The sequence below is a fragment of the Halichoeres trimaculatus genome, unplaced genomic scaffold, assembly GCF_033239565.1.
Source record: "Halichoeres trimaculatus isolate MK-OKI-2021-1 unplaced genomic scaffold, fHalTri1.1 fHalTri1_scaffold_1, whole genome shotgun sequence".
Classification (NCBI taxonomy): domain Eukaryota; kingdom Metazoa; phylum Chordata; class Actinopteri; order Labriformes; family Labridae; genus Halichoeres; species Halichoeres trimaculatus.
Window position 1 is genome coordinate 1,816,729 of NW_027437179.1, and position 25,379 is coordinate 1,842,107.

At 40.4% G+C, this 25,379-nt stretch overlaps 3 protein-coding genes across 5 annotated transcripts in view; 2 read left to right on the top strand and 1 right to left on the bottom strand.

Moving 5' to 3' along the window:
• The window catches only part of shq1 (SHQ1, H/ACA ribonucleoprotein assembly factor), a 279,134-nt gene that overhangs the window by 151,861 nt on the left and 101,894 nt on the right, over positions 1–25,379 (top strand). The window lies entirely within an intron of this gene.
• ppp4r2b (protein phosphatase 4, regulatory subunit 2b) lies at positions 32–9,851 on the bottom strand. Of its 2 annotated transcripts, none has more exons than XM_074676907.1 (9): positions 9,704–9,851; positions 6,741–6,822; positions 5,920–6,093; positions 2,881–2,974; positions 2,748–2,785; positions 2,563–2,637; positions 2,317–2,457; positions 1,942–2,240; positions 32–1,328 (listed from the first exon to the last, which is right to left on the bottom strand). In XM_074676907.1, the coding sequence occupies exons 1-9, from the start codon at positions 9,735–9,737 to the stop codon at positions 1,021–1,023; spliced, it is 1,245 nt and encodes a 414-aa protein (XP_074533008.1). In that variant the 5' UTR covers positions 9,738–9,851; the 3' UTR covers positions 32–1,020. The 2 variants fall into 2 exon arrangements, with proteins under 2 accessions (XP_074533008.1, XP_074533015.1); XM_074676914.1 differs by having other exon boundaries at positions 34–1,328; positions 1,957–2,240.
• Positions 11,248–25,379, top strand: part of gxylt2 (glucoside xylosyltransferase 2) — a 65,434-nt gene continuing 51,302 nt past the window's right edge. Inside the window, exons 1-2 of the mRNA XM_074676895.1 lie at positions 11,248–11,889; positions 24,181–24,367. Coding sequence (XP_074532996.1) covers positions 11,606–11,889; positions 24,181–24,367 — 471 coding nt within the window. The 5' untranslated portion in view covers positions 11,248–11,605. The remainder of the gene's footprint in view (positions 11,890–24,180; positions 24,368–25,379) is intronic.

The window sequence follows — 25,379 nt, forward strand, 5'->3', positions numbered from 1 at the left end:
GTAAAAAAGATTCAGTGTGATATAGTGAGTCCACAGCATTTAAAATGTAAACATTTATTGCTGTTGAGTATTTAGAGAATACCTAGAAATTATACAGTAATATGGTTTCACAAAGGCAGTGAACACATACTGTATTACAATCTACAAAAATCTACTTTACAGAAATTTAAAATTCTAATATTAAAAAGTAGAGCTACAAAGGAGGTGCAGAACTGAACGCAGTGAGAAAGCATGGTGACAATAATAAAGAATCATTCACAGCTGGTTATGGATGGACAACTTGCCAACAAAACAAAAACATGCTCCAAAATAAATCAGAAATAATCGTATAAATAATGGTTTAATGCATACAACACATCCATGTTCAGAGTACACCTCTACAAACCAACATTGTAGTTCTGTTAAGTGTTTGTAGTATTTCATCACAAAAACAACAAATTCATGTACAACTGAAAATAAAGATTCAAGTCTTGTCAGTATGTTGAGGAACAGCCTGGTAGAAAGGTGGCAACACTTCAGCACTTAAAGGTATTGTCTTCACATTGCTTGGCTGACAACAGGATGGGACAAATTATGATGGCAGCTCATATCTTTCTACTTCATTCATAACAAAAGGCTGGTATTGCTCTGTTCTGACCTTGGAAGTGTAGTACACTTGGCTTTAGGGTACAAAATGTCAAACAACCATGTCAGTATTCAAATGGAGTAACAAGTAACAAAATTAAAAAACAATTGATACTCACATTTGAACTTTATTAGACAAAAGAGAGCCATCCAGCCAGGCAGCTGAAACTGAGCCTTTAAGGGACAACTTAAAACAAGAGACAAAATAAACGTTGGACTGAAACTTAGAAGGCAAAAGCTTGAAATAAAATATTAGTCTTGTGCCCTCATCATTGCCATGTAAATTTTTGGTGATGATTAAAAAAATTGGAAAAATTGGCTGGTGGCAGTGAAGCTGGATATGAAGACAAGATCAGTTATGGTTGCACATGGCTTGTGTGGAGTAGGGGGTTGGTTTTAGTCCTGCTTTGTCTCCTTACTGGTTCCAGTGTTCAAACCAGCTCTTTCCATGGCCCCTTCAGTGGGACTGCTTGAGGTAGCCTGAGCTAAATCTTCTATGGACTCTTCTGCACTTTCCGCTGTGCTATAGGTACTACTGCTGCCATCATGACTGTCTCTGCTGATGTTCTGTGCTCTGCTCTGCTGTTCCGTCTGGTCCATGTCACTGCCGTCTTCCTGAGAGCCACATGGCACCTCCCTTTCAGTCGGTTCAGCATCCTGACCTGAACCTGTACACACCTCAGCCTGTGTGTGACCTGTTGGCTCTATGTTCAAAAACAAAAATGGAAGACAAGAAAAAAATAATGTGACCACCTCGGTGTGTAATTTGTTCTGGCTCTGCTGTGTCTACCTTCTTGCCAATGATATTTTAAGTAAACACACTCTTTAACATCTAAAACAATTTTTCACTTTAGGAAGTTCAGTAAATTGAGTCAATACTCATATATAAAGTGAAATGTCACCTGCAACTATCATTCTAACTGTCTGAATGCAAAACTGTCTCTACTACTATTACTTTTTTCGGTGGTTTGAAAACACTCCTCTACTTTAGTTGAATGAATCCCCTCTAGGCATTACTATCAAGTCTTTGCACATGAGACAGGGACAATGGTCTTAAATGATCTAGAATATATTGACTTTACATCATGTTCAAAATTGGTCCTTGTGGTGAAATGTTACTTTTTCGGCCCACGAAAACATTGTTATAAAATACTTTGTATCATTATTGCTGTATTTACTTTGAGATTTTGACCTTTGGACACAAAAAGGGGAGCCAACTTTCCTACTAGATGTTGTAACATTACAAAGTCACTGGATGGAGAGAGACCGTAAACATCTTAGAAACATCACTAATTCAGCAACAGCTGGCATACTAACCCCATAAATCTTTACCTGCTTCTTCAGCCACAGCAGGACTGCTAAATGGTTGATTGTCTTTGCTGTATCTGCCCTTTTTATCTTCTTCTGTAACGGCTTGGGTCATGGTTTCTGCCCCTTTTGTGGGACAGGGAGCTTGTAAAGGTCTCAGTGTGTCCACCTCCTGCTCTACATCTTCTTCCTCTTCACTGAATTTCAGTCGTTTTACCTCCTGTAGCTCTGCTTCCACGTCATTCTCTGTGACTGGGTGTTTGTTTTTCAGTAAATTCCCCAGAGTACCACAGGCTGATGGTGCTTCACTGTCAAGAATACAAATTGACACAAATTTAGAGGATTGTTGTTAAATGGAAAATCTTGCTGATGCTTCAGACATACCTCAAATTATTATCACCCCCATGCTCTATCTTGAGATCTTTCTTTTTTGAGCTGGCTGGCAAGCCATTGGCTGCTATTGTGTTGGCAATTGATACCTTTGGCCGATTCAGTGGCCGTGGAGTTCCGGGGCCGTTCACTTTCCTAAGACAAACAGTTTTATTAATGGCTTTTTCATGCTACATTTACAGTAAAAGGACTTTTAACTCACTTAAGTAATCCAATGTATCAAATAATCCTGAAAACAACCTCTCTATGAAAGCAGATGTGATCCCAGGAAGCATCAGTCCATTTATTCGATTGACAGCACTGCATCCGTTCTTCCTGGGGGAAAGAAGTTTGATAGAAAAATAGTCTTAGTTGAGAGGAAATTATCACCCCACTTACAGCAGAGCACAATTTTGGTATACTTGATACTTTGACAAGACACTTACTCTACAGTTGGGTGAATACAGCTTACTACCATCACATTCTAAAGGGGAGTAAGAAGCATCGAGTGAAAGTACAAGTTGCCATAGGTTGTCAAAAATTTCAACAGAAAAGTTTGTCATGCTGTTTTGGACCTGCCTTCTCCACCCCACGAAGAAACTTGTCAGTTCCTGTGTAGTTCCTCTTGGGTTCCGTGAGCAGCTCACACAAGCGCTGGATTGTAAATGGAATTCTAAAAGTGGAAATTAAAACAAAAGGCAAACTTTTCTTTTATTCTGTCACAGTTTGAAAATTTAACAGTCCAAGCCAGAGAAACCTTTAGACCAGCATGAAAAACTCTCGGATCATTTTTATATTTGTACCAAAATAATTTGTTGTTGAATCACAATTCCAAAAAATGTGTGTGAAAAATGTTGGCTTGAAAAAGATCAGGTTTAATAGGGTTCAACTTACAGTATAGATACTGATGATGTAATGCACGGTGACTGGTTTGTAAACATTTAACGCACTTTACATAATAATAATAATAATAATAAGAAGAAGAAGAAGAAGACGAAGAAGAAGAAGAAGAAGAAGAAGAAGAATTATTATGATACTAATAAGAAGAGGATTATCCATTATTCATTATGTAATGCGCAGTGAGTGTTTACCAACCGTGTCATTTCACTGTCACCAAACATTGTCTGTCTACAGCTTAGCTCTTATATTCATCAGATAGTTTAGAGAAATAGTCACATTGGGTTAAGCATTTAAATCATACAAGGTGTCCATAAAGTCTGTTTACAGTCTAAAAATGTATTACAAAGGCAATAGATGAGATATCTCAATCATATTTGTTGTATTAACATGGAATTTATCAGTGTTTTTTTTGTTATATCTTTACTGAAAATTACACTAAAACAGACAATCCTCCCCCCAAGTGACCAGACAGTATCCACTAAACAGAAAAGGTTAGAGAATAAAACAAAAAAAATGAATAAAAAGAAACAATAATAAAAAAAAAAACATATCTATCTATATATGCACATATAGTCATGTTTATACGAAAGAAAATATGAATTATAAAGGAGACATCAGACTCAACAAAAAACAATTATTAATAAATTAAGGTAGCTTCCAGCCCACTGTATGTAGAAGAATGTTTGGGATAACCAGTCATAAGCAGCCTCACCACTGAAGGCATCCCAAATAAAGTCTTGTCCACTCTCCCATGAACAGCATTTTTTAAGATCTGCAGGTATATAATCTAAAAAAGGTTACCAAGTCTTAAAGAACAGCTCCTCTTTTCCTTACTAAAAGTACAGAGGCTTATAAATTACTAAACTGCCGTGCATATGTAAATGCAAGGTTTAAATGGGGCTTTCAGCATGCATTCACAAGTATTAACACTTTGGGCTCTAATTTCATGGCGCAGCCTGCGCAGTGCTAATTTTGTGCGGCGCACTGCCCTGCACTGCCAATTTGGTAGACCGTCTGCGCAGAGATGGGTGTGTCGGCGCGCCAGGGGGAGTTGACAGCGCACCGGGGGAGGTGTCGGCATATTCATGTTGGCGCAGTGACAATTTTGTGCCAAAAAAGTGCGCTGAAAGCTCGCCAGCTCCAACCTGGTCTATCCTCGGTGCAAAGCGGAGCCGACCCACCGCAGCTGTAATTTGGTGACTGGCGCACATGTGCGCACATGTCAACAAAGCCTTGGAGGCCAGTTTCCAGAGTGTCAGGCACATTTTAATGCAATCACTATTTAATGTAACTGTCTGAACCAGCATATACATTTGTATCTATATTAACTGTCCCGTCACATCTGATAGCAGATTAAAGCCCTTTGTCATAATGGAAAGTTGACCTGACTGCAGTTGGAAGTTTGGTGCACATCTTACAATTAAACAATAAACAGCCTTAACATCTGATACTGAGTATATAGCTGGCTTCTCTCATTTAATTTAATTCAAAGAAAAGAGGGAGAGAAAAGATGAAGAAAAAAAAGAGACAAAATAAATGTATGTCACTCAGGATTTACCCGTGATTTCCCATATTTCTCTGTTTTAGTCTTTATTTTTACCGTGATCTAAAAAGATCTACATTATTGTAAGGAGGATGAGGCGGAGAAACCGGGAGAGTATACGGTATATCACCAAAGGTTCTGCTATTTGGCGATGACAAACCAGGAGTGCAGGTGGATCAAAAGTATTCTGAATGGATAAGCCAGCTGTGTAACTGTCTCTTAATTTTATACTCCTATTAATGACAAAGGAACAGATTACATCTGTCCCGAGAGCTGGCCCACAAGGTGACGCGCTTCGTGTCCTCCGATGCGCCCCGCTGTCCGTTCTCCTGCTGCAGGGAGACCGTCTCTGACCGTCTCCGCCAGCACACAGTTTCCGTGTGCTGGGGATAACTCAGACCAATCAGACGCTGCGCCTCGGCCGCAGGGCATTTAAAGGCGAGGAGAGGCGTTCATTTGATTGGTGAAAACAGCGCTCGGCTGTGTTAAACCCACTCACGGCTTTTCTCCTCCATCTCTGCCATTTGCACGGAGGGAGGCGTGGAAGCGCACCTCTGCTCCTTGACTGCATCTCTCTTGGCACTGCAGGAAACTTGCAGGAAACTTTTGCTGGAAACTTTTCTGCAGGAAACTTTTGCCACGCGGACAGGGTCACGCCCTGCCTGCGCGGCAAAAGCTGGCGCAGGGCAAGTGCGCCTGCGCTTGCGCCTGGTCTACGAATTAGAGCCCTGTGAATTAAGGCTTGTTGTGTGTGGTTCCATCACTTACAGTGCCCGATGTTAATACAGGAGCAAAAAAGTCAGCATCCATTTCATCTGCGGGTCAGGTTAGATCAGATGGAGTCAGTGGAGAAGCATGAAATGCAGTTTGAACACCTACACTGACTGTGCTCTAAGATCAAATCAATTAGCAGATGTTACAACAAGGTGTAAATGACCCGCTTCTAATACTAGTCGCCTGCATCTGTGACCTCTACAAAGGTCACAATGATATTCTCTCCCTGTAGTTTCACAAATGAGTAATAAAAATAATAAAATTCACAGAATGAGCCTGAAGATGCACTTTAGACAGACCAAACAACTCAGTGTTTCTATTACAATCAACCAGAAAAATGAACATTGAAACTCCTGTTTCAGGCACTTCACTGAAACATGCTACTTCAGTAAGGCACCTACCCGTTGTACCCTTTCACAATCTTCAGGATCCTTCCTTTCATATCTTCAAATGAAACCGACTCCATGTTGGGGTTTGCGGGGCCTCTTTTTTGTTCAGGTGCTGAAGCTCTAAAGTCATCCATCACTTTCTCCAATTTAAACAGGAAGTAGTTTTTAAACTGAGACCACTGAATCCTAAGGAAAATGATAAGCAGGAAAAGATTTTACATTTGCACAATAGAGATGGTTTCTAAATAAAAATTGTGATCTAATATTGAATTTTCTGAGCTGACATTCAATTTGAAGAAAAAAAACAAAAAACAAAATATGTAAAAAAAAAAAAAGAAAAAAAAAAAGAAAAAAAAGGTATAGGAATATAGTAAAGGTGTCTAGAACTATTCTCTTTTAAGAATGAAACAGGTGCACCAAAGAAGAAAAAGTTTTAATTTAAATGAGAACACAAAAAAGAGAGAGAGATTTGTAGTCCTTATTGATTTAAACAATCATTTTTTTATTTTACAAAAAAGTGGACACTCAGTACATCTTGCCCCTGAGACCACAGTTGTCGGACTTGAACAAATCCAGGGGTTGCGCTACAAAATGCTTCATTTATGCTTATTTATGCCATAAAAAAGTTTTAAGCCATGTTTATAAGTCAAGTAAGTCAGTGATATAAAACTGTCTACCCTCTGACAAATTCTGAAATAAATCCAAATCTTGATACTGGGACTCTTCAAGTGACTGGAGTTGAAAAAAAAAACACCCTTTACTTAAGAGAAATAATAATCAATAGTAATGTGTGGGTTGAAAAGGAAAAGGGTGGAATGGCTGTGTCTACTCACATGGTCTCTCCAGTCTTGGCTATATGACACAGAAACTGCTCCAGGAGGGGCGACGCCTCCATCTTTGCTTTCTTATCGAAATCTGAGGATAAAAAGTACACCAAGGGGAAATAATCAATTCATACCATAATACTTTTTCTTTGCAAATTAAGAGTGAAAGTGCCATTTTCCCCTGCAAATACATCAAATTTACAATCAAGTTCTAACCCAGCAACAAGGATTACCTATTTCAAAAGGTAAAATATGCTTGCCTGCAGCGAAGCTTCACCCAAAGATTCAAGAACAGTCAGCTTAGAAATTACCAATTCACTGGAAACTTGTGGATGGGTTTGAGCCTTGTCCATTTTAAACTTTGAATAGTTTGTTTAGCTAACTGTTGAGCATATAAATTCAGCATATCATCACCCTATTAAAACAATGCCCCAAGTCATTTTTTTAAGTTTTTGGGAAAACACAGAAAACTTCACCAAACACAGGACATATGATATTTAGTAATCATTTCAATCAAAAGGGCCTTCACAGTGGGTGACTGTTGTCATGCACAGAACATTGTGTGTCAATTATGCAACATTAAAGCATAAAGTGACTTAGGCCAATTTTTTAACAGTGTGACTTAGGCAACTTTAAACCCTGCTTCAACTGCCTTTTCATTCCATAGAGTAAAATCAAAACTGAAATTACCCTAAGTTAGATTAAACAAATGTCAGATAAATCAAATTGGTCAGGAGGCAGTCCCTTTCGTCACTTCTCAAGGTCTTCTTCAAGGTTAAAATAGTTTTGGATTTGTCGTTATAGTTTAGATTTAGTTAGTTTTGACATTTTTTTCCCATTATAGTTTAGTTTTAGTTAGTTTTGACATTTTTTTCCCATGACAGTTTAGTTTTAATTAGTTTTGGAGCGGGCATTCTATTTTTTATTTAGTTTTGATTTTTGCAACAAGGCTCAGTTTTAGTTTAGTTTAGTTTCAGTTTAGTTTTACCTTATTATCTTAGCAGATGTGATACCTGATTAACCAGGTGCAGGATTCAAAAAGGTCAGAGTAAATATTTTGTAATACTGTTTATTTTCCAGTCCAACATAGTGCTCACTGCTCAGTCAATGCTGATACTGAACTTTTGGCTGCTGCCTTAAACACAAGAAAATAATATAAACTTAATATAAAAATATAAACATAAATTATATAAAATAATGTTAACATGAATTAAATAAAAATAATAAAAACAAATTATATAAAACAATATAATATAAGCTTTAATAATTAGAAACTTGGACTCTGTGACAGTAAAGTCAAACTCACATGAAATTAAACTCTTACATATGCCCTGATTCATTGCTCCACTATGTTTTGTCGCAGCACAGCGCACAGCCAGTCAGTGCAGTAAACAAGCACGTCCCAGTACGTCGCTGTGATGGTGCCGTACGTCGCTGACAACTGCCGAAAACTGTCATAAAATTGGTTGGGAAAATGTGTCGGATTAATTTAAATCCTAAAGGCTATTAATATTGTCAAAAACTATAACTAAGGACATTTTTTCTTTAATTTTGGTTAGTTTCAGTTAATTTTGTGAACACAAGATACAGTTATAGTTTACTTATCGTTTTTGTTTTCTTTTCTGGTTTTTATTATTTTGAGTTAACTGCAATGTATTTCAAATTTTAGTTTTCATTTTTTGTTTCGTTTTAGTTAACTATTATAACCTTGGTCTTCTTTGCTTTTTTTTTTTTTAAATTGAACTTAACCCATACCTAACATTTTTCACTTTTGACAAGGTTTGGAAACCTAACCATTAACTGTCCTTAAATTCAATTAAGCAAACTCAAAAGACAAACAGCTCCAACCAAAATTAAACAAATGTTAGGTCAATAATACACTGAGGAGGCAAACTCATACATTTCCTTCCAAAAATCAAAAAAATTCCTTAACTTTTAAAAATTTGAAGGGTATTGTTGCCATGTGCTCATTTTGTTTGGTTAAAGAAATAAGTGGGCAAGCCAGGAATAGTTAGCCAGCTAGAAGTAGCTAAATTTTTAGTTCAACTATTACTTGTGAAACTTAGACTGAATTACTACACAACATTATACCCTGGCCTTTATGATAGCAAACCCATTCACACACCAAAATTTTGAGTTAGTCTAGATATCAAATGGCCCAAGTTACCCTCTTTGAACAGGCCATTGTCCTATGGGGCATAAAAGGCATTAGTCTTTTAGCTAAAGAGTTAAGCAATTTTACCAGAGATGGCAAGCATTATCATTTATCATTATCATTTTTAGCAAGAGATGATTTAAACCATGAAACTCATTTTGTCCAAAAAATAAATAAATAAATAAATAACTTACTATGGATGTTATTGTAATAGGGTGACGATATAGGAACGTAGCCAGTGATCAATCAAACAATTCGGCAAATCGAGATGTGTTAAACAGCGGCTCTGTGCATAACACTACTGTCTGCTTGTCTCGTAAAAGGTTCACGTGTGATTGGAGTGGACCAACTTTCCGTGAATAATATGAGTATATCAAAATATGCTTACCGCATACTTTGTTTAATCACAGTGAACGAATTAACGAATTTAAAGCGTACAATTACAGCCAGTTAATTTACATTTCGGTACCGCTTTTTCGATAAGGCAGCGGAACTTAACAGACCACCGGGGACAGTCGAAGTGGCTAGCAACAATGGTTTCGAGGAATGTTTGCCATGTCTTATTCAAATACATATACGAAAATTTCAAAGATACTAAGTAGGTTTAATCTAAGAGGCGAGAACCACGTCAAACTAGTTTATTGCACATACAGTCTACCATTTCCGCGAAACAAGTACCGCTAGCCTAAAGCACTCCTCAGTAGCAGCTAGTAAGCGACCTTTGCCTATGAACAGTCTCTTTATTCATGCGTGGCATGTAATAGCTATGGAGCCAAATGCATAACAAGTGGAAGAAAAGAGGTACAGAAAAAAGGACCTTTCAGTGCTTCTTGTACCAGACCGATTTCCATCACGTCGTTTCCCTTGAAACTCCGAGTGCAACGCGCAAAAAGGAAGCTAGCCTCGGGTTGCTAATGTGGATATCTACTTCTTCTTGTTGTTGAATTTACGGCAGTTTTGACGCTGCTCGACGTATTACTGCCATCGGCTGGACGAATTAGGTGTCACATTCTAGTCTCATATTCTCGCGTATAGTCCTGTGTTTCGCAGGAACTGTAAAATTGCTACCGTAATCTGCCGGTGGTTTTCATGGAGGCTAAATAGAGATTTAACAGAGAATGAATTTAATCCCAAGTCTGAAGCTTTTTTCAACAACTCTCTCCTCTCAACACTATATTTGCTACATTCCATTAAAATATGCTTCACTAATGTGGATCTCAGAGGGCTCATTTTCTTCTATTTTTGTCATTCAATGTCACACTGCCACCTACTGTACCGGAATGTGTAGGGCAGAGGTTTGCACCTCAGCTTCTGTTTTACACAATGAAAACAGAGGAAGTATAAACGAAAAAATTGAAGAGAATAAATGATTTAAAACATGAATTATCGATTTATAAACACAATGTATAATCATAAAAAATTTTAAAAAAAATTACAGTAGGTATGCCATATGATAAAGTAATATGTCTATCATATATCTTTCCTCTATCCTGCTACATAAATCTGAATACCATATTCATTTCACACCACGTTCAACATCTCCAGAAACATCACATCACATACATCACATTTTTTGGCCCAAAATCTGTATGTCCCAAATGTAAAATTCCATTCTTCTTTAACCTTACTCGTCTAATTTAATCATTCACATCAATTGACTACTGAAACATTAAAGCATCGCCTTACATCTTGTGTGTGTGTGTGTGTGTGTGTGTGTGTGTGTGTGTGTGTGTGTGTGTGTGTGTGTGTCTGTGTGTGTGTGTGTGTTTGTGTGTGTGTGTGTGTGTGTGTGTGTGTCTGTGTGTGTGTGTGTGTGTGTGTTTGTGTGTGTGTGTGTGTGTGTGTGTGTGTGTGTGTGTGTGTGTGTGCGTGCGTGTGTGTGTGTGTGTGTGTTAATTTTGTTCTTTTTACTGGATCTTAAAAAAAGACTGATTTGTTGCTTACACTCACTACATGTAGTCTGTACAGCTCATGACAAAGTTTGATTCGCTTTTAATTGCTTTGATTTGGTTTAGTTTAATTTGATTTTAATATCATAATAATGGTTTACTCTGTCATTTGCAGCAACACCTAAATATCCCCTTTTGGGAGGGCAACTTACTAACAAACTATGACTAACTAATGCTCAAACCAAAGCTCAAATATGAGGATTAATCTGTATTCGGAAAACACACCAGCTGAAACACACGTCTTGTAAGGTTCTGTGTGATTCGGATTATAACATGCTATTCCTCCCGTTTAATACACCCTCTGCTCCCGCCCTTCCCTTACGGTCTGCAGACTAACCATTCTCAAAATTTGCTCGCAAGAGAGAAGTTCCGTGCCTCTCGAGCACAAACGGCAGTGCGTGCGGGATAAGTTTAGAGAAAACAGTCGAGCGCTCCGATTGTTTGTTTCTACAGGATCTCAAAATGTAGTTTTACTTCACAGGCTGCAAAATGTCTGTTTTAAGAATAATTACAATGAATGTGAGTGCCGTAGAGAGTTTGAAGAGGATTACGTTTGCGCATTGGTTTGATTTGCGTGTGGGGATCTCATCCTTCAATCTCGTATGTTCTCGCGGCTTTTGACATTAATTTTGTTGCTGTAATCTTGAATCATTTATCGATTACAACGCGCAGAAAGCAGATAAAGAATTAATCACCTCAGATTGCGTTCTGTCACTCTCCGTCATGAGTGGGATCTCGTTCTGCTCTTTCGTTGTCGAGTCAGTACCAGCATGCGAATCCACAGCAAAATAGTTGCTATCGCCATTTGTTTTGGAGTTTTCCTACTTCTGTACTTTTTGCGGGCCAAAGCTGTGCAGGATCCGCTGTCGGTACAAGTTGTGGATGGAGAAGAGGAGGTTAGCAGTTCTTTTTCATCGCCATCCCAGTTCACACGCAATGTTGCAGCAAAGTTTGCTACGAAAATACCTGCTGGAGACATTGCTAGTATGGAAAGAACTCTCAAGAGGCGAGAAAAGTCCACATCTTTTGACAGAAGGCGCGACTTAAATGCGAGGTGAGTCTGTTCTCTATTGTTTCATAGTTTCGAGTAGTAATACATGCCTGATGATTTACTTTTGCACACTAGTCCTTCCGTTCACTGCTTTGTTTAGCTGAATGTTATCTCCACCGTCTTTTGTCAGTTGCAGCTCATTGGCGTTTAATCATTCTTTGAAGCAGACGTGTTCTCTCAATCAAACTGCATACATTAGCATGTTCTTAGGGAAACACTTCAAACCTCTGCGTTACGACATTTCAGCTTCATGAATCATGGTTCTGAATCATGTGACCATCTGGGTTTGTTCACTTGGTTTGGTTAAAATCAGTGTAGGGCGATTTTTTGGGGACATGGAAACATCTGGGACATAGTCAAACACATCTGCGGCTATATCCCAGACCAGTGGCGGCTGGTGAGAATTTTTTTTTGGTGGGGCTGATGTGCCAACAGATTTTTTCTGACTTATCAGGCATAAGTATTCGAATGGACAGTCAGAAAATGACGGCAGTTCCAAAATGATTTAATTTCATAGCTTTGAGTTACACAGAAAAAGGAACAACTTACAGATGTATTAGTCTTTACAAAATAAAATACTGTACAATACATTCATGGGACAAATTCACAACATGGGTTTTATTTTAGCTGAATCTACACAAATCCACAGTAAATGAGTGAGTGAGTGATAAGGGAGGTTTGAGTTTTATGAAGAGAGAATAACAAGAACATTTCCTATTCAATTGTGACGTACAAAGAATTGAGAACAAACTTCAGAAGTTAAACATGAACAAATGGTTTTCTTATACCCTACCTAATCAAGCAAAAAGTGCAACATTTAATTGAAAAGAACAGCAACAGTGCCATGGGAGCATCAAAAATTATAATTGCATAATAATTAAAAGCCAGAGAGTAACACAAAGCAGTCTCTGAAACTAAATAATGACTGCATAAAACATTTGTCTGCTCCTTAGTATGTCTGCTCCTTAGTGTGTCTGCTCCTTAGTGTGTCTGCTCCTTAGTATGTCTGCTCCTTAGTATGTCTGCTCCTTAGTATGTCTGCTTCTCAGTGTGTCTCTGTTCCTCAGTGTCTCTGTTCCTCAGCGTCTCTGTTACACAGTGTCTCTGTTCCTCAGTGTCTCTGTTCCTCAGTGTCTCTGTTACTCAGTGTGTTTGTTAAACAGTGTCTCTGTTCCTCAGTGTCTCTGTTACTCAGTGTGTTTGTTACACAGTGTCTCTGTTCCTCAGTGTCTCTGTTCCTCAGTGTGTTTGTTACACAGTGTCTCTGTTCCTCAGTGTCTCTGTTACTCAGTGTGTTTGTTAAACAGTGTCTCTGTTCCTCAGTGTCTCTGTTCCTCAGTGGGTTTGTTACACAGTGTCTCTGTTCCTCAGTGTCTCTGTTACTCAGTGTGTTTGTTACACAGTGTCTCTGTTCCTCAGTGTCTCTGTTCCTCAGTGTGTTTGTTACACAGTGTCTCTGTTCCTCAGTGTCTCTGTTCCTCAGTGTGTTTGTTACACAGTGTCTCTGTTCCTTAGCGTGTTTGTTACACAGTGTCTCTGTTCCTCAGTGTCTCTGTTTCTCAGTGTATTTGGTTCTCAGTGTGTCTGCTCCTTAGTCTGTCTCTGTTTCTCAGTGTTTTTTCTTTCTGTTTCTCTGTGTGTCCCTCTCTCATTCCAGGAGTTATTTGTACAAGAATTTTGCTCGCCTTTCTTTTTGAGAGGCAAATTTTTCAATGACTTTGCTGTTGAAATCAGGAATGTCTTTTGTCATTTTCTTCTCAATGGAGAGCATAGCTAGAGCATTTAGCCGATCTTGTAGCATAGTGTTTCTAAGAAACGTTTTTATCCTCTTTAAGGTAGAGAAGCACCTCTCAGACTCTGATGTTGTCATTGGTGTAGTGATAATGATATTGAGAAGACTTACAGTTTCAGTAAATGTTTCTCCAAGGTTGTCCATCGAAACCTGGTAGAGAGCCAGAGCACCTTTGCAACTCCGGAACTCCTCATTCTCGTAGATCAAGGACAGTTCTGTTTTAAGTCTGGCCTTGTCAAATGAGGGATAGGCTTCCACCGTGGTTTCCAGTGCTGAATCTGGGAACTTTCTGCTGTGTTGTTGGAACAAGTCTCCTTCCAAGAGAGTGGCACTGATGAGGTGCTTGGTGAAAGAAAACCTCTGCTTGGCATGGCCCATGATGGTGTCGCATACCTATGCAAAAACATACAAATTTAAAGAAGAGAAAAAAATAAGGTCTTCACATGTCTCACTACAATCATTGTTCTGGATAGCTAGCCTATATTGGGTGATAAACCAAAATTGTTAACTGTTAAAAACAAGTGTTTTCGTGTTCTTTTTTAAAGACAAAAAGGTATGGTTACCTTGACATGTTTCGACGTACTCTGTCGTCTTCTTCAGAAGCTGTCATCCTGACAGCTGTGGCGTGTCTTTTTATCAGCTGTTTCTGGTAGTAGCCGGCGGGACAGATTGATCACATGATCTGTCCCGCCAGCTACGTCCCCCGTTGCCTGACGGCCTCTGGAGAAGTGAATCCCATGTTTGCGAGAGCTGGGAGGCTCCTTCACCCCTGTTGATGGTGTCCTTCTCCGTTTCCTGATCTCTATTGACTCGTACACCATCAACAGGGATGAAGGAGCCTTCCAGCTCTCGCACACCTGGGACATACTTCTCCAGAGGCCGCCAGGCAACGGGGGACGTAGCTGGCGGGACAGATCACGTGATCAATCTGTCCTGCCAGCTACTACCAGAAACAGCTGATAAAAAGACACGCCACAGCTGTCAGGATGACAGCTTCTGAAGAAGTCGACAGAGTACGTCGAAACATGTCAAGGTAATCATACCTTTTTGTCTTTAAAAAAGAACACGAAAACACTTATGTTTGTTTTATGAAGACAAGATGAACCTAATCAGTAACTTGAGTGGTGAGTATCTTCATTTGATTTTATATTATTTATTTGATTATTTGATGTCTCTGTTTGTGTGTGTGTGTGTGTGTGTGTGTGTGTGTGTGTGTGTGTGTGTGTGCCAAATGTTGCTGTGTGTCTTCTCCTAGTGCTTTCCGTTTCTTTGTGGGTGGCTCCTGAACAGGTCCCCTGTACTCCTGACGAAGAACAGCCTCCCTGATCCAAAACAAAAGTTTTATGAGTCAGTTGTGAAAACTGGTTAGGGATATATTAACCAAACCCAAGCTTGTTATAATTACTGGCAATTTTATTTCATCTAAACTTAACAGATACATTGATTATTAAAATAAAATGACATATAAGTATCTTAGGCTACATAAAATTTAGGCAGAGAATCAACAATTAGGCTAGGTTAATTGTCATAATAATGCATTTAACGTACCTGATAGCCGGTATGCTGTTCAAGAATGTCTGGGTGATTCCTGCGATGTAGACAGCATCGATGTTCCTCTTCTGGAGCTGATTATACAGCATGTCTACATGTGGCATGATCTTATGGAACAAGGTTAGGAAAAAACAGAAAGCTTCATCCTCCAGCAATCACACATAGCCTCCAGCCTCTCTCTTTGTAGGGCCATCATTGTCTTCACTGTTCCGGATGGTCCGAAAACACTTGACCAGATCATTCTTGTGCTCATAGACTGTGTTGACTGCACGATTGTTGAAGTTCCAACGTGTTGATGTTGCACTTGGAAGTCTGTGTGCCACCATCTTATCTAGCACTGCAGTTCTCTTGCTCGATTTTGAGAAAAAAGAAGCAAATCCCCCGATGTCAGTAAAAAAGTGACCGATCTGGGAGATGTGGGAGGTTGCCTGCTGCATTACCAGGTTTAGCTGATAGAATAGAATAGAATAGAATAGAAAATACTTTATTTATCCCCGAGGGGAAATTCAGGAGTCACCGCAGCATTTAAGAAAACAAAAGTAAGAAAGGGTATAGAAAGTGCAAAAATGTCCATAAGAAGTTAGATGACGACATCCCGTCCACCACTCGTCCACCACTCTCCAGTCCAGCCAGTCTCCACCTCCACAGGGTCCAGGACTGAGCCTCCCCAGCAGTCTGTTCAGTCTCTGTCTCCTGGATCCTGTCTGCTTACAGCAGGCGAAGCTCCTCCGATGTGTCGCGGCGTCCGATGTCAGCTCCGTCAGCCACGTCCATGAACAGCATGATGCCACTGGATTAGCACAGCTAGCTCGTCCATCCCCCGGAGCGAGATCCCACGTTCCCAACAACGATGGATGGAAGGACAGGTCCACGTCGTCACCTCCCAGCTCACATCCGAGAACCAGCACGTCGTCCTCACCACCTCCTCCTCAGCTCGAGGGAAATCATCAAGCCCTACACTAGTTAGCATTGACATGCTACAGGCTGCCAACAGCTAATTTTGCATGTAAACAATGCAGCCATGGTTACATGTAGGATCTCCAGACAAACACAGGAGAAAAGTAGTAAAAAATACCGCCGAAGCCACAAAAAGTTTGGTGTCCGTGACCGACAATGAATCATACAAAGTGATGATCCACTCCAAATACAAAGATGACGAAAAAGAGACAAAAAAATTACAAGAAACGGACAAAGACGAGAGAGCTGCTGCAACAGGCAGCTACTTGGGTAGTGCCTAGCAACCGTTTAAACCGTTAAAATGATGGGCATAACAGTGAATGTAGTGAGCGTTTGCATAGATGTCCTGTACCTTTCTCTGCACTCCTCCAGTGGCACCCCTCATTACTGCTGCCCCATCATATGCCTGGGCAATCAACTTTTTTTCTTGTCCCTTGGGAAGGATGCTGTGCAGCATCTCCAATAAGGCACCAGCTATTGAATCCGCACAGCTGTTGGGTTGCTTGATGAACTCATAGAACCGCTCCTGTATATTGTTGCGCCCATCGATGTATCTCAGTACCAGGACAAGCTGACAGTGTGTGGAAATGTCAGTAGTTTCATCCGCTTGGATAGCTAAAAACTTCGCCATCTTCACTTCATCTAAGATTTTTTCTCTCAGAACTGCCAGCATACAGTCCAGGAGCTCGTTCTGAACCGTTTTCGAGGTGCCTTTAAATACGGTCGCATTTTCAAGGTGCTCCTTCACCTCCCGATCAATGGATGCCATCAGATCAACTAAACCTCTAAATATTCCGCGTTGTCTGAGGAATCCCTTTCATCATGTCCCCGCATTGCTAATTCAAAAGCACCACAAAATTTGACACAATCGATGATTTTGGATAAAATATTACGGTTTTTATCTACCTCTTCATTATGTCTTCTTACAGCAATGCCGTGCCCGTCATCAAGCTGCGTTGCTATGCTAATCTTTCCAAAAACAGCCAGCTTTGCGCAGTTTTCCATGTAAATTTTGGATCTCTCTTGCTTCTTGATCCGTTCGGAGAGGTGCTTGAAGTCCGTCAGTCCAGTCCTTGTCCAAGTTGAATCACATCGGTCGCTTTTGAAGAGGATACAGGGGAAACAGTGCATTTCCTGCGCCACAACCTGTCAGCCACGTCTAACGGTTGAACCAGCTTCGGCAAAAACTCTGTTTGTACGTCTTGTCTTTTTCTTTGGATTGCTGGGAAATTTGGATTTCAGGCGTGTCGGGTCCTAGCACCTTAACGAGCAGTTTTTCCTCCATCGTCCGTCTCTCAAAAGGGTACATTAATAAGATCTCACCGAATTTGGTCGAAGCTGTGCTTGAACTACCGCCGTCGTCACCGCCATCATCTCTCTTCCTCGTCGACGTATGTTTTTCCCTCCGTATAGAGTCTGGGAGTCGCACCACGAAAAAAACGTTCCCTGGCTCCTCACGTAGCTCTATCATTCATAAACCGTCACGTATTTTACGTAGCCGTAGGGGCTCTTTTTCTAGCGCCCTTCAGGCATAGAATTTAGCGACGTTGATTGGCCAATTATTCATCATTTTCCCCTAGTAACCATAACCGGATTGGCTATTGAGCTGCAAGTCACGGGCACTTTGCCGAGCGCCCCATGAGAGAATGTTTAATGTTTAAATTCACTGTTTAATGAGTGTCAGCTGGTGGAAATGTTGTTTAAATGACGCGGTTGCATGTAGGCACACACATACACACCATTAAGTAAAACTGACATTGATTTAAAAAAACGCAAAAAATTATAAAAAAAATATTCCCTTCTCCACAACTGGTGGGGCGGAGCCCCAGCGCCCCCTATGGACCAGCCGCTGCTGTCCCAGACCATTGTAGGATGGTCTGGTTTGACTGGTAGACTATGTTGCTTGTGTTGTACATTGTTTTGGACAAAAGCATCGACTAAGTAAAATTGCAGGATTGTAGACTACCACCTGATAAATTGTCCACACTGAACAAATATATGAACTCAATACTTGTGTTCATGCCCCCGATTTTTCATGAGCTTAACCCAAAGTTCTTTGATTCTACCTACAATAAAGGCCTTTTAGCCTTTTCTCTCAAATATTGTTCACAAATTTGTCCAAATCTGTGTTAGTGAGCACTTCTCTTTGCCGAGAAAATCCATTCACGTCTTACCTGTGGCATGTCAAGATGCTGCATGAGAGAGAAGAGAGAAGACGGCATGAGTTTTTCGTGGGTGTGCTTTAAGCTGACCACAATGTAAGGCCACTCTTAAATGAGCAGTTTTACTGTTCTGGGGGAAGGTCAGAATCAGTGGCATAGGTTTGATTCGACATTAGTGGGGAGATATATGAAGGTAAATTTGATGCAATACGAATTCAAAGCCACAGAGAAAGATGACCATAAATTAGAGTATGTGTAACTATTAATTTGCATTCACAAATAAAAGTGCTTTAGGTGTTGTGTTGTTGAAGATTTTTTTTTTTGCATACCTGGAGATATTTTTTTTCTGCAAATACATTTCAACAGTTACAGGTCTTCAGATTTAATTTTGGAAAGTGCACAAATCCACTGTTGCGAGTGCTCAAATTGCAATTTCTGCACACTCTCACTTTTGCTCCCATTTGTCTGAGATTTTGGGTGCAAAACAAATCTGAAATCTCAGTAAAAGATACCTATAAATTTGTGTATGTGTAACAAAAAAATTTGCATCCACAAATAAATGTGCTTTAGGAGTTGTGTAGTTGAAGAAATTTTTTTTGCAAACATGAAGATATTTTTTTTCTGCAAATACAATTCAACAGTTACAGGTCTTCAGATTTATGATCTGCAAGTGCACAAATCCACCGCAGGGAGTGCCCAAATTTCAATTCCTGTGCGCTCTCACTTTTGCTCCCGTTTGTCTGAGATCTTTGGTGCAAAAGTAATTGTGAGCACTTGCAGGATACGGAGGCGGGGTCTGTTGGAGAATGGCGGCTTCTATGACCAATCGGAGCACGGCCCACCTTGGCCAATCAGAGCGGGGCTTCTCTGGCAGGTCAGAGCGCTTCTATAAATAAAGCGTGAATGCAGACCGATATCAGATTTTTTGGGTGGGAGTCCGTTTTTTTTGTGTTTGTGGTCAAGTAAAAAATGGCCCCGTCTGAGTGCAGAAGAAACCGGCAGAGGAGCAGGGAGGGGGTGTTTGGTGCGAGTGCTCTGGGCTTCTGCTGCACAAAATCACTGCTGTAGGGGTAATTTCTGCCCTGAACCTTGTGATAGGACCCAACTTGTTCCATCCATAAAGTGTATAAAACAGGTTCCATCCCTGAGTATCAGTTTAAATCACCCGATGCTGGCGGCGAAGGGTCTTGTCGGTGGTAGATCCGCTCAGTGTCCACGCGCAAGCGCTCTGACCTGCCAGAGTGGCCCCGCTCTGATTGGCCAAGGTGGGCGGTGCTCCTATTGGTCATAGTAGCCACCATTCTCTAACAGACCCCGCCTCCGTATCCTGCAAGTGCTCAAATTACTTTTGCACCAAAGATCTCAGACAAAGGGGTGCAAAAGTGAGAGTGTGCAGAAATTGCAATTTGAGCACTCGCAGCAGTGGATTTGTGCACTTGCAAAAAATAAAACTGAAGACTTGTAACTGCTGAAATGTATTTGCAGAAAAAAAATATCTTCAGGTATGCAAAAAAATTTCTTCAACTACACAACTCCTAAAGCACAATTTTGTGAATGCAAATGATAGTTACAAATTTTTAAATTCATGGTCATCTTTCTCTGTGGCTTTGAATTCGTATTGCACCAAATTTACCTTTATACATAGCCAGCACCAGCACAGGGGAAGGCAGGGTCTGGCGGAGCTTGTCAATCAAAATCAGGCTTATAAACTACTGTTGGTGAGAGCAGTTCACTCTTTGAATGGAAAACAATCTTTGGAAAACAGTATTATTTGGGTCTTGAAAGATCGTTCAAGATGTGCTGCAAATTGCTGGCAGCTAATGAGATAATTTGTGTAATTTTTTTTAACTCACTAATTCGCAGGTTAATTAATTAATCTAATCAACACATTAAAATGACAGTCCTGATAAAATCACATTGTCTGCCTGCTCCTTATATTTATATGAAAATTCACAGCTATACCACAGAGGGCATTAGTCGTTACTTTTTTTTTCTTCCAATTTTCACATTGTTAAATTAACCACCATATTCTTATTTAAGATCACCTTTTGCTGTGACCCTGCCACTCCACTGCTGTCTGACAAACAGGATGGTTCAGTTGCCTCTTCTGTTGCCTGAGAAAAGTGAAAGTAACAAATCGATCGTCATTAAAAGTGAGGAAACTGTTGGCAAAGGTGTTTTTCATTCATTAGTGCTTGCCTATGAGGAGGGAGTGTTTTCCTTAGGTGCCTTACACTTTGTTTGGTGAAATAAATCCACCTTTCTTTTCTTATCCGACATCCAGACTGGCCTCAAAGGTGTATTTTGGAGGCAGTGACAGAGTGGGAAAGGCTTTAACCCTTTGTGTGCTGCATGAGGCACTTTTTTCCCCTTGAACCTTAATATTGGTGGGGACATTTCAGCTATCATTAAAGATTGGTGTGGACATGTCCATACAATCAATATAGAATTCCAAGCTCTTGGTCAGAATACTAAGAAGTAGAACTCAATATAAATGTTTATTACTCAATTTTCTCTTTTCTGCTCTCAACAAAGGTGGCTGCTTTTCTTTTAGCTCCCTCCTCCCTATCTGCCCTGCTTGCTCTTGGTCTGTCTCTTTCTGATCTATCACAGCCTCTCTTTGTATCCTATCCAAATCCCAAAATCATGGATGTGATCGGCTGGTCTCTCAATACAATTGATCACATTTTTTCAATGAGAAAACTGGGTACATATTCAGCCGGGTATATAATCGACTCCTGGGATACTTGGAGGACCAAATGCCCGTCAATCCTTTCCGTTGAGGATGTTGAAGATGTCTACATATTTGGTATTATGATAACAGGCTTTCTGCTGTTTGTAGCTGGCGGTTTCCTGATTTATCACAAACTTCAGAAGAGGCAGGCAGCACTTTTGGCAATCAACAAGCTGCCTGTCGTGAAAGGAATGTGCAGAGCTTTCAACACTCCGACTCAAGCGAAATGCAAACTTAATTGCAGGCAGGATAGGATGGATAACAACTTGGAGAAGTTATCAGCTCAACTCGGCTGTAATGGGCCACCAAATTAGGTCATTTGGCACACCACAGAGATGACCAGTAAAACTCAAAAGCAAATCGTGGCCTTGTCACCATCAGACGGCAGAGACATTGTTGAGTCTGGGTGGGGATGAAGTCCATGGGGACACACAAACACACATGAAGTCACATGGCACACACACAACCTTGGATTCAACGCCTTCTTTGACTCCGTTACAGTTCAGCTGCAGAGGGTTGATGCGCATGTGCCCGAGAAAGGCTGCGTGCGCGCTAGGGCTGCCACGATTAGTCGACATAATCGACTACGTCGACGATAAAAATTCATCGACGAAAATTTTAGTAGTCGACGCGTCGTATTATTGTTTTCATTGTCGTTGTCACTTAGTGAAACCAAATACCAGGGGGTAATACTCATTCGTAACGTCAGTTCACAGCATGAGGTGCTGTGTAATTGGATACTTTTATGGGAAAAGATCACTAAGTTCCTACGTGAGGAATATTGATGAGGAGAAATCTCCACTTCCAGAGAGAGCTGTGCGCTGACGGAGGCTCTGCATCTCCGACTTGGACAGCCTGACAGCTCCCGGAGTTTAGCGTCTGATAACGTGATTTAGAGAGTCTCCTTCACTCTCTGTTACAGACAGATTTTCAGGATCTGAGTCACAAACTAGTGTCAAAACTCCCCCAACTTTTGAAAAGAGAGGACATATATCTGATGGATCTCTCGCAAGCTCACACTGCACCGGTAACACTCAGCGGGTAGGAGGAGGGGCGGAGTGCGCATGAGCGAAATAGCGCATGTAGAGAAACGAAACTAAACGCGTTGTCATGGAGAGCTGGGAGAGAGTCACCCCTAAATTCCACCGCAAGCGCAGCGGAGCGCCGTGGTCTTGCTCCGATTGTCAAACCTCACTGGAAGCAGCGCGCTGCGCAGCGCTGCTCCGCTCAATGGAGGGGAGGGCTGGTCCTCGGAGAGTCACAGGCTCTCGTATGAATAGCGATATCACACGATCACCATCCACTCCCATAACTTTTGATATGTCAGTCCACGCCTTGTCCTTTCTGCCTGTATCCTTATGAAAGGATATTCGGGATCATACAGAATTTTGAACTTATCCACTTCCAAGATCAGTTTTTCTTCATCCATGCCTTTGTGTTGCGTCTAGGACCCTCCGATCGACTGTTTACTTAATGCACGTGCCTTCAGATGTGGCATATGCTATAACATATGGGGGAAAGTTACGTTTTAGAGTCTGTGCATTGTGTTTTATTTGGAATCTTTCGGGTATTTTACGCAGTGACTTCCTGTCTAGTGCTTCTTATCGACAGTGTAAATTCACTGTCGATAAGAAAGCACTAAGCGAAAGTGCTCCGCAGTACATTTCAAGTGCGCTGCGCGGCGCTTGCGGTGGAATTTAGAGGTCAGACGGGATCATACAGAGAGCAAAGCCCCAATAAACAAATAAACATTAGAAAACAAGCCCAAAGTCACTAATAAGTGGTCTGTCCAACACTGCGTACAACTTCATTTCCCTGTTACCTGCTTCATTCATTTTGAGATTTTTTTTGTATAGTGCCTACTTTTTTATGTCATCATGAATGAAATAAAGATAAACAAACAAACATTACACAAGGCTGACCAATCAGAGGCGAGAACCTAAGTCTTGGTAAATGCAGAGAAAATGCAACACACAGGTTGAATTATAAAGGTCTGCACATTTTAAAGGCCAAATTAGGTTGAAACATGAAATAATCGTGATTAATCGACTAATCGAAAAAATAATCGATAGATTAGTCGACTATAAAAATAATCGTTTGTGGCAGCCCTAGTGCGCGCCCCTCCATGACCGAGCAGTGACATTTGTGCAAGTCTTCGGGTTTTCGTTTGTTATCATGTGCTTATATGCGAAAGTGTTTTTTTTTCTCGGTCTCAAACCATGCCCCCTGTTGGGGTATAGTCTGTAATTGACCTTTTTTTTCCCCTCTCTTCTCCCCATGTTGTTTCATATCTATCGCAAAGGAGTGCTGGGCAGCTCCTAGGTTTATCCCATTTCTGTTTTCCCCCATGTCTCCGTTTGTTTTCTTGTATGTCTTGGAAGAGATGTAACTAAAATGAAATTTCCCTTCGATGATCAATAAAGTATTCTGATTCTGATTCTGAATTTTATAAGTGAACTTCTTATTCAGCGGGCTGCACAATGGCGCAACGTTTAGCGCTGCAGCCTCACAGCAAGAAGTTCGCTGGTTCAAATCCCCACCTTGGCCAGTAGGCCTTTCTGTGTGGAGTTTGCATGTTCTCCCCGTGCATGCGTGGGTTCTCTCCGGGTACTCTGGCTTCCTCCCACAGTCCAAAAACATACTGATCAGGTTAATTGGACACTCGAAATCGTCCTTAGCTGTGAGTGTGTGAGTGAATGGTTGTCTGTCTCTATGTGTCAGCCCTGCGATTGACTGGCGACCAGTCCAGGGTGTACCCCGCCTCTCGCCCAATGACAGCTGGGATAGGCTCCAGCCACCCGCGACCCTGAACAGGATAAGCGGTTTAGAAAATGGATGGATAGAACTGCTTATTTACAGGTTGGCTCATCAAATTGTTTTCTAATAGTGGCTAAAACTGAATCATAATTTACCATCCCTTTTAATTTGAGCCATCCTACCACTGAATCATTCATTTGATCAAAGATACATGAAATCTGTATGTCTTAATTATCACAATGTGTGAAAGAATCTTTCATCCTTTTATCCTCACTGAGATGTTACGTTTGTAACATGGTTTATTAAATCTCTGACGGATGTCTTTTCTCTGCCCATTCCAGTAAACTGAAAAGCAATGCAGCAAAGCATACAACAGCAGAGGAGATCATGCATCTGGCTGTGGTGGTCTGTGGGAACCGATTGGACGAGTCCCTCGCTATGGTTAAATCAGCCATTCTGTTCAGTCTTAAAAGAATCAGGTTCCACATTTTTGCCGAAGACCCTTTGGCCCCACAGTTTAAACAGAAGGTAAGAATCATCTGTCCTGGTGCTTTGTTGTTTTATGTGCAGATTTGGATCTATTTCTGTATCCTGGGGCCTTTCCTGTAATCTAATACGTTCCTTTGTGAAAACTTCGTTTAGTTTTCGTCTTCTCTTTTCCAATTTCTGATTATTTAACTGTATAATTATTGCTCTCATCCTCTCTCTGTTATAACATTTAAAGGTCAGAGCAGTTTAAAGTCTGAGTCTTAAACCTGGAAAAGACAATTAAAACTTTTATCTAATCCCAAAAAGAAAATATTAAAAACTCATTCTGCTTTAATGAAGTGATTTATTTGTTTGATAAGGAATGTAACCATGTACATATTTGTCTATGTTTATGCAGTATTTAGCAAATAGAGCTTTTCTTACTTGTCATTACTTGTCATTATTTTGGTAATTAATTCATTGAATTTGTTGTCACATTGTCTTGAAGTATTCTATTTCACAGATAAACTTTTTTTCTCTATAATTTTAGAATTTGAATTACAAGTTATAGTAGTTTACTTGAGACATACATCTGAGTCTTAGATAATAGTTTTTGGTCAAAACTTGGGCTGCAACTAACGATTATTTTAGTAATAGATTACGCTGACGATTATACTCACAATAAATTGATCAGTCGGGGGGGGGATTGAAAAGGATGAGAATAAATAATTGTAAAATTCACAAAACCAAACATCCGTTGTTATTTTAGTTGATGACTGTTGGCTTAAAAATTCATACAAAGAAACAACATATTTGAACATCGTTTAAGCTGACCAGATGCTACATGTACAAAGTAAAACAAATTACATTAATGTCTTGTCACTTAAAGAATCAGCAGTATGGTCAAAATAAAAGAAAATACATTGTTATGTTATCAGATTAAGAACTTAGTGGACCAAAAAGGTAAATAAATAAAATTAAGTCCTCAATCTTTTCATTTGCAGGTGAAACAGTCCATGCCCTACCACCATCTGTAGCAGCCAACGCTTATGCTAACGTTGGTTTAATGAAC

What these genes read in the sequence shown, in the direction of transcription:
- ppp4r2b (XM_074676907.1), bottom strand. Translation starts at nt 9,737, where the DNA reads ATGGAAATCGGTCTGGTACAAGAAGCACTGAAAG. An exon ending in GCCAAGACTGGAGAGACCAT is followed by an intron (nt 6,094 to 6,740) that starts GTGAGTAGACAC and finishes CATTTTCCTTAG; the next exon opens with GATTCAGTGGTCTCAGTTTA. An exon ending in TGTATTCACCCAACTGTAGA is followed by an intron (nt 2,638 to 2,747) that starts GTAAGTGTCTTG and finishes TCTTTCCCCCAG; the next exon opens with GAAGAACGGATGCAGTGCTG.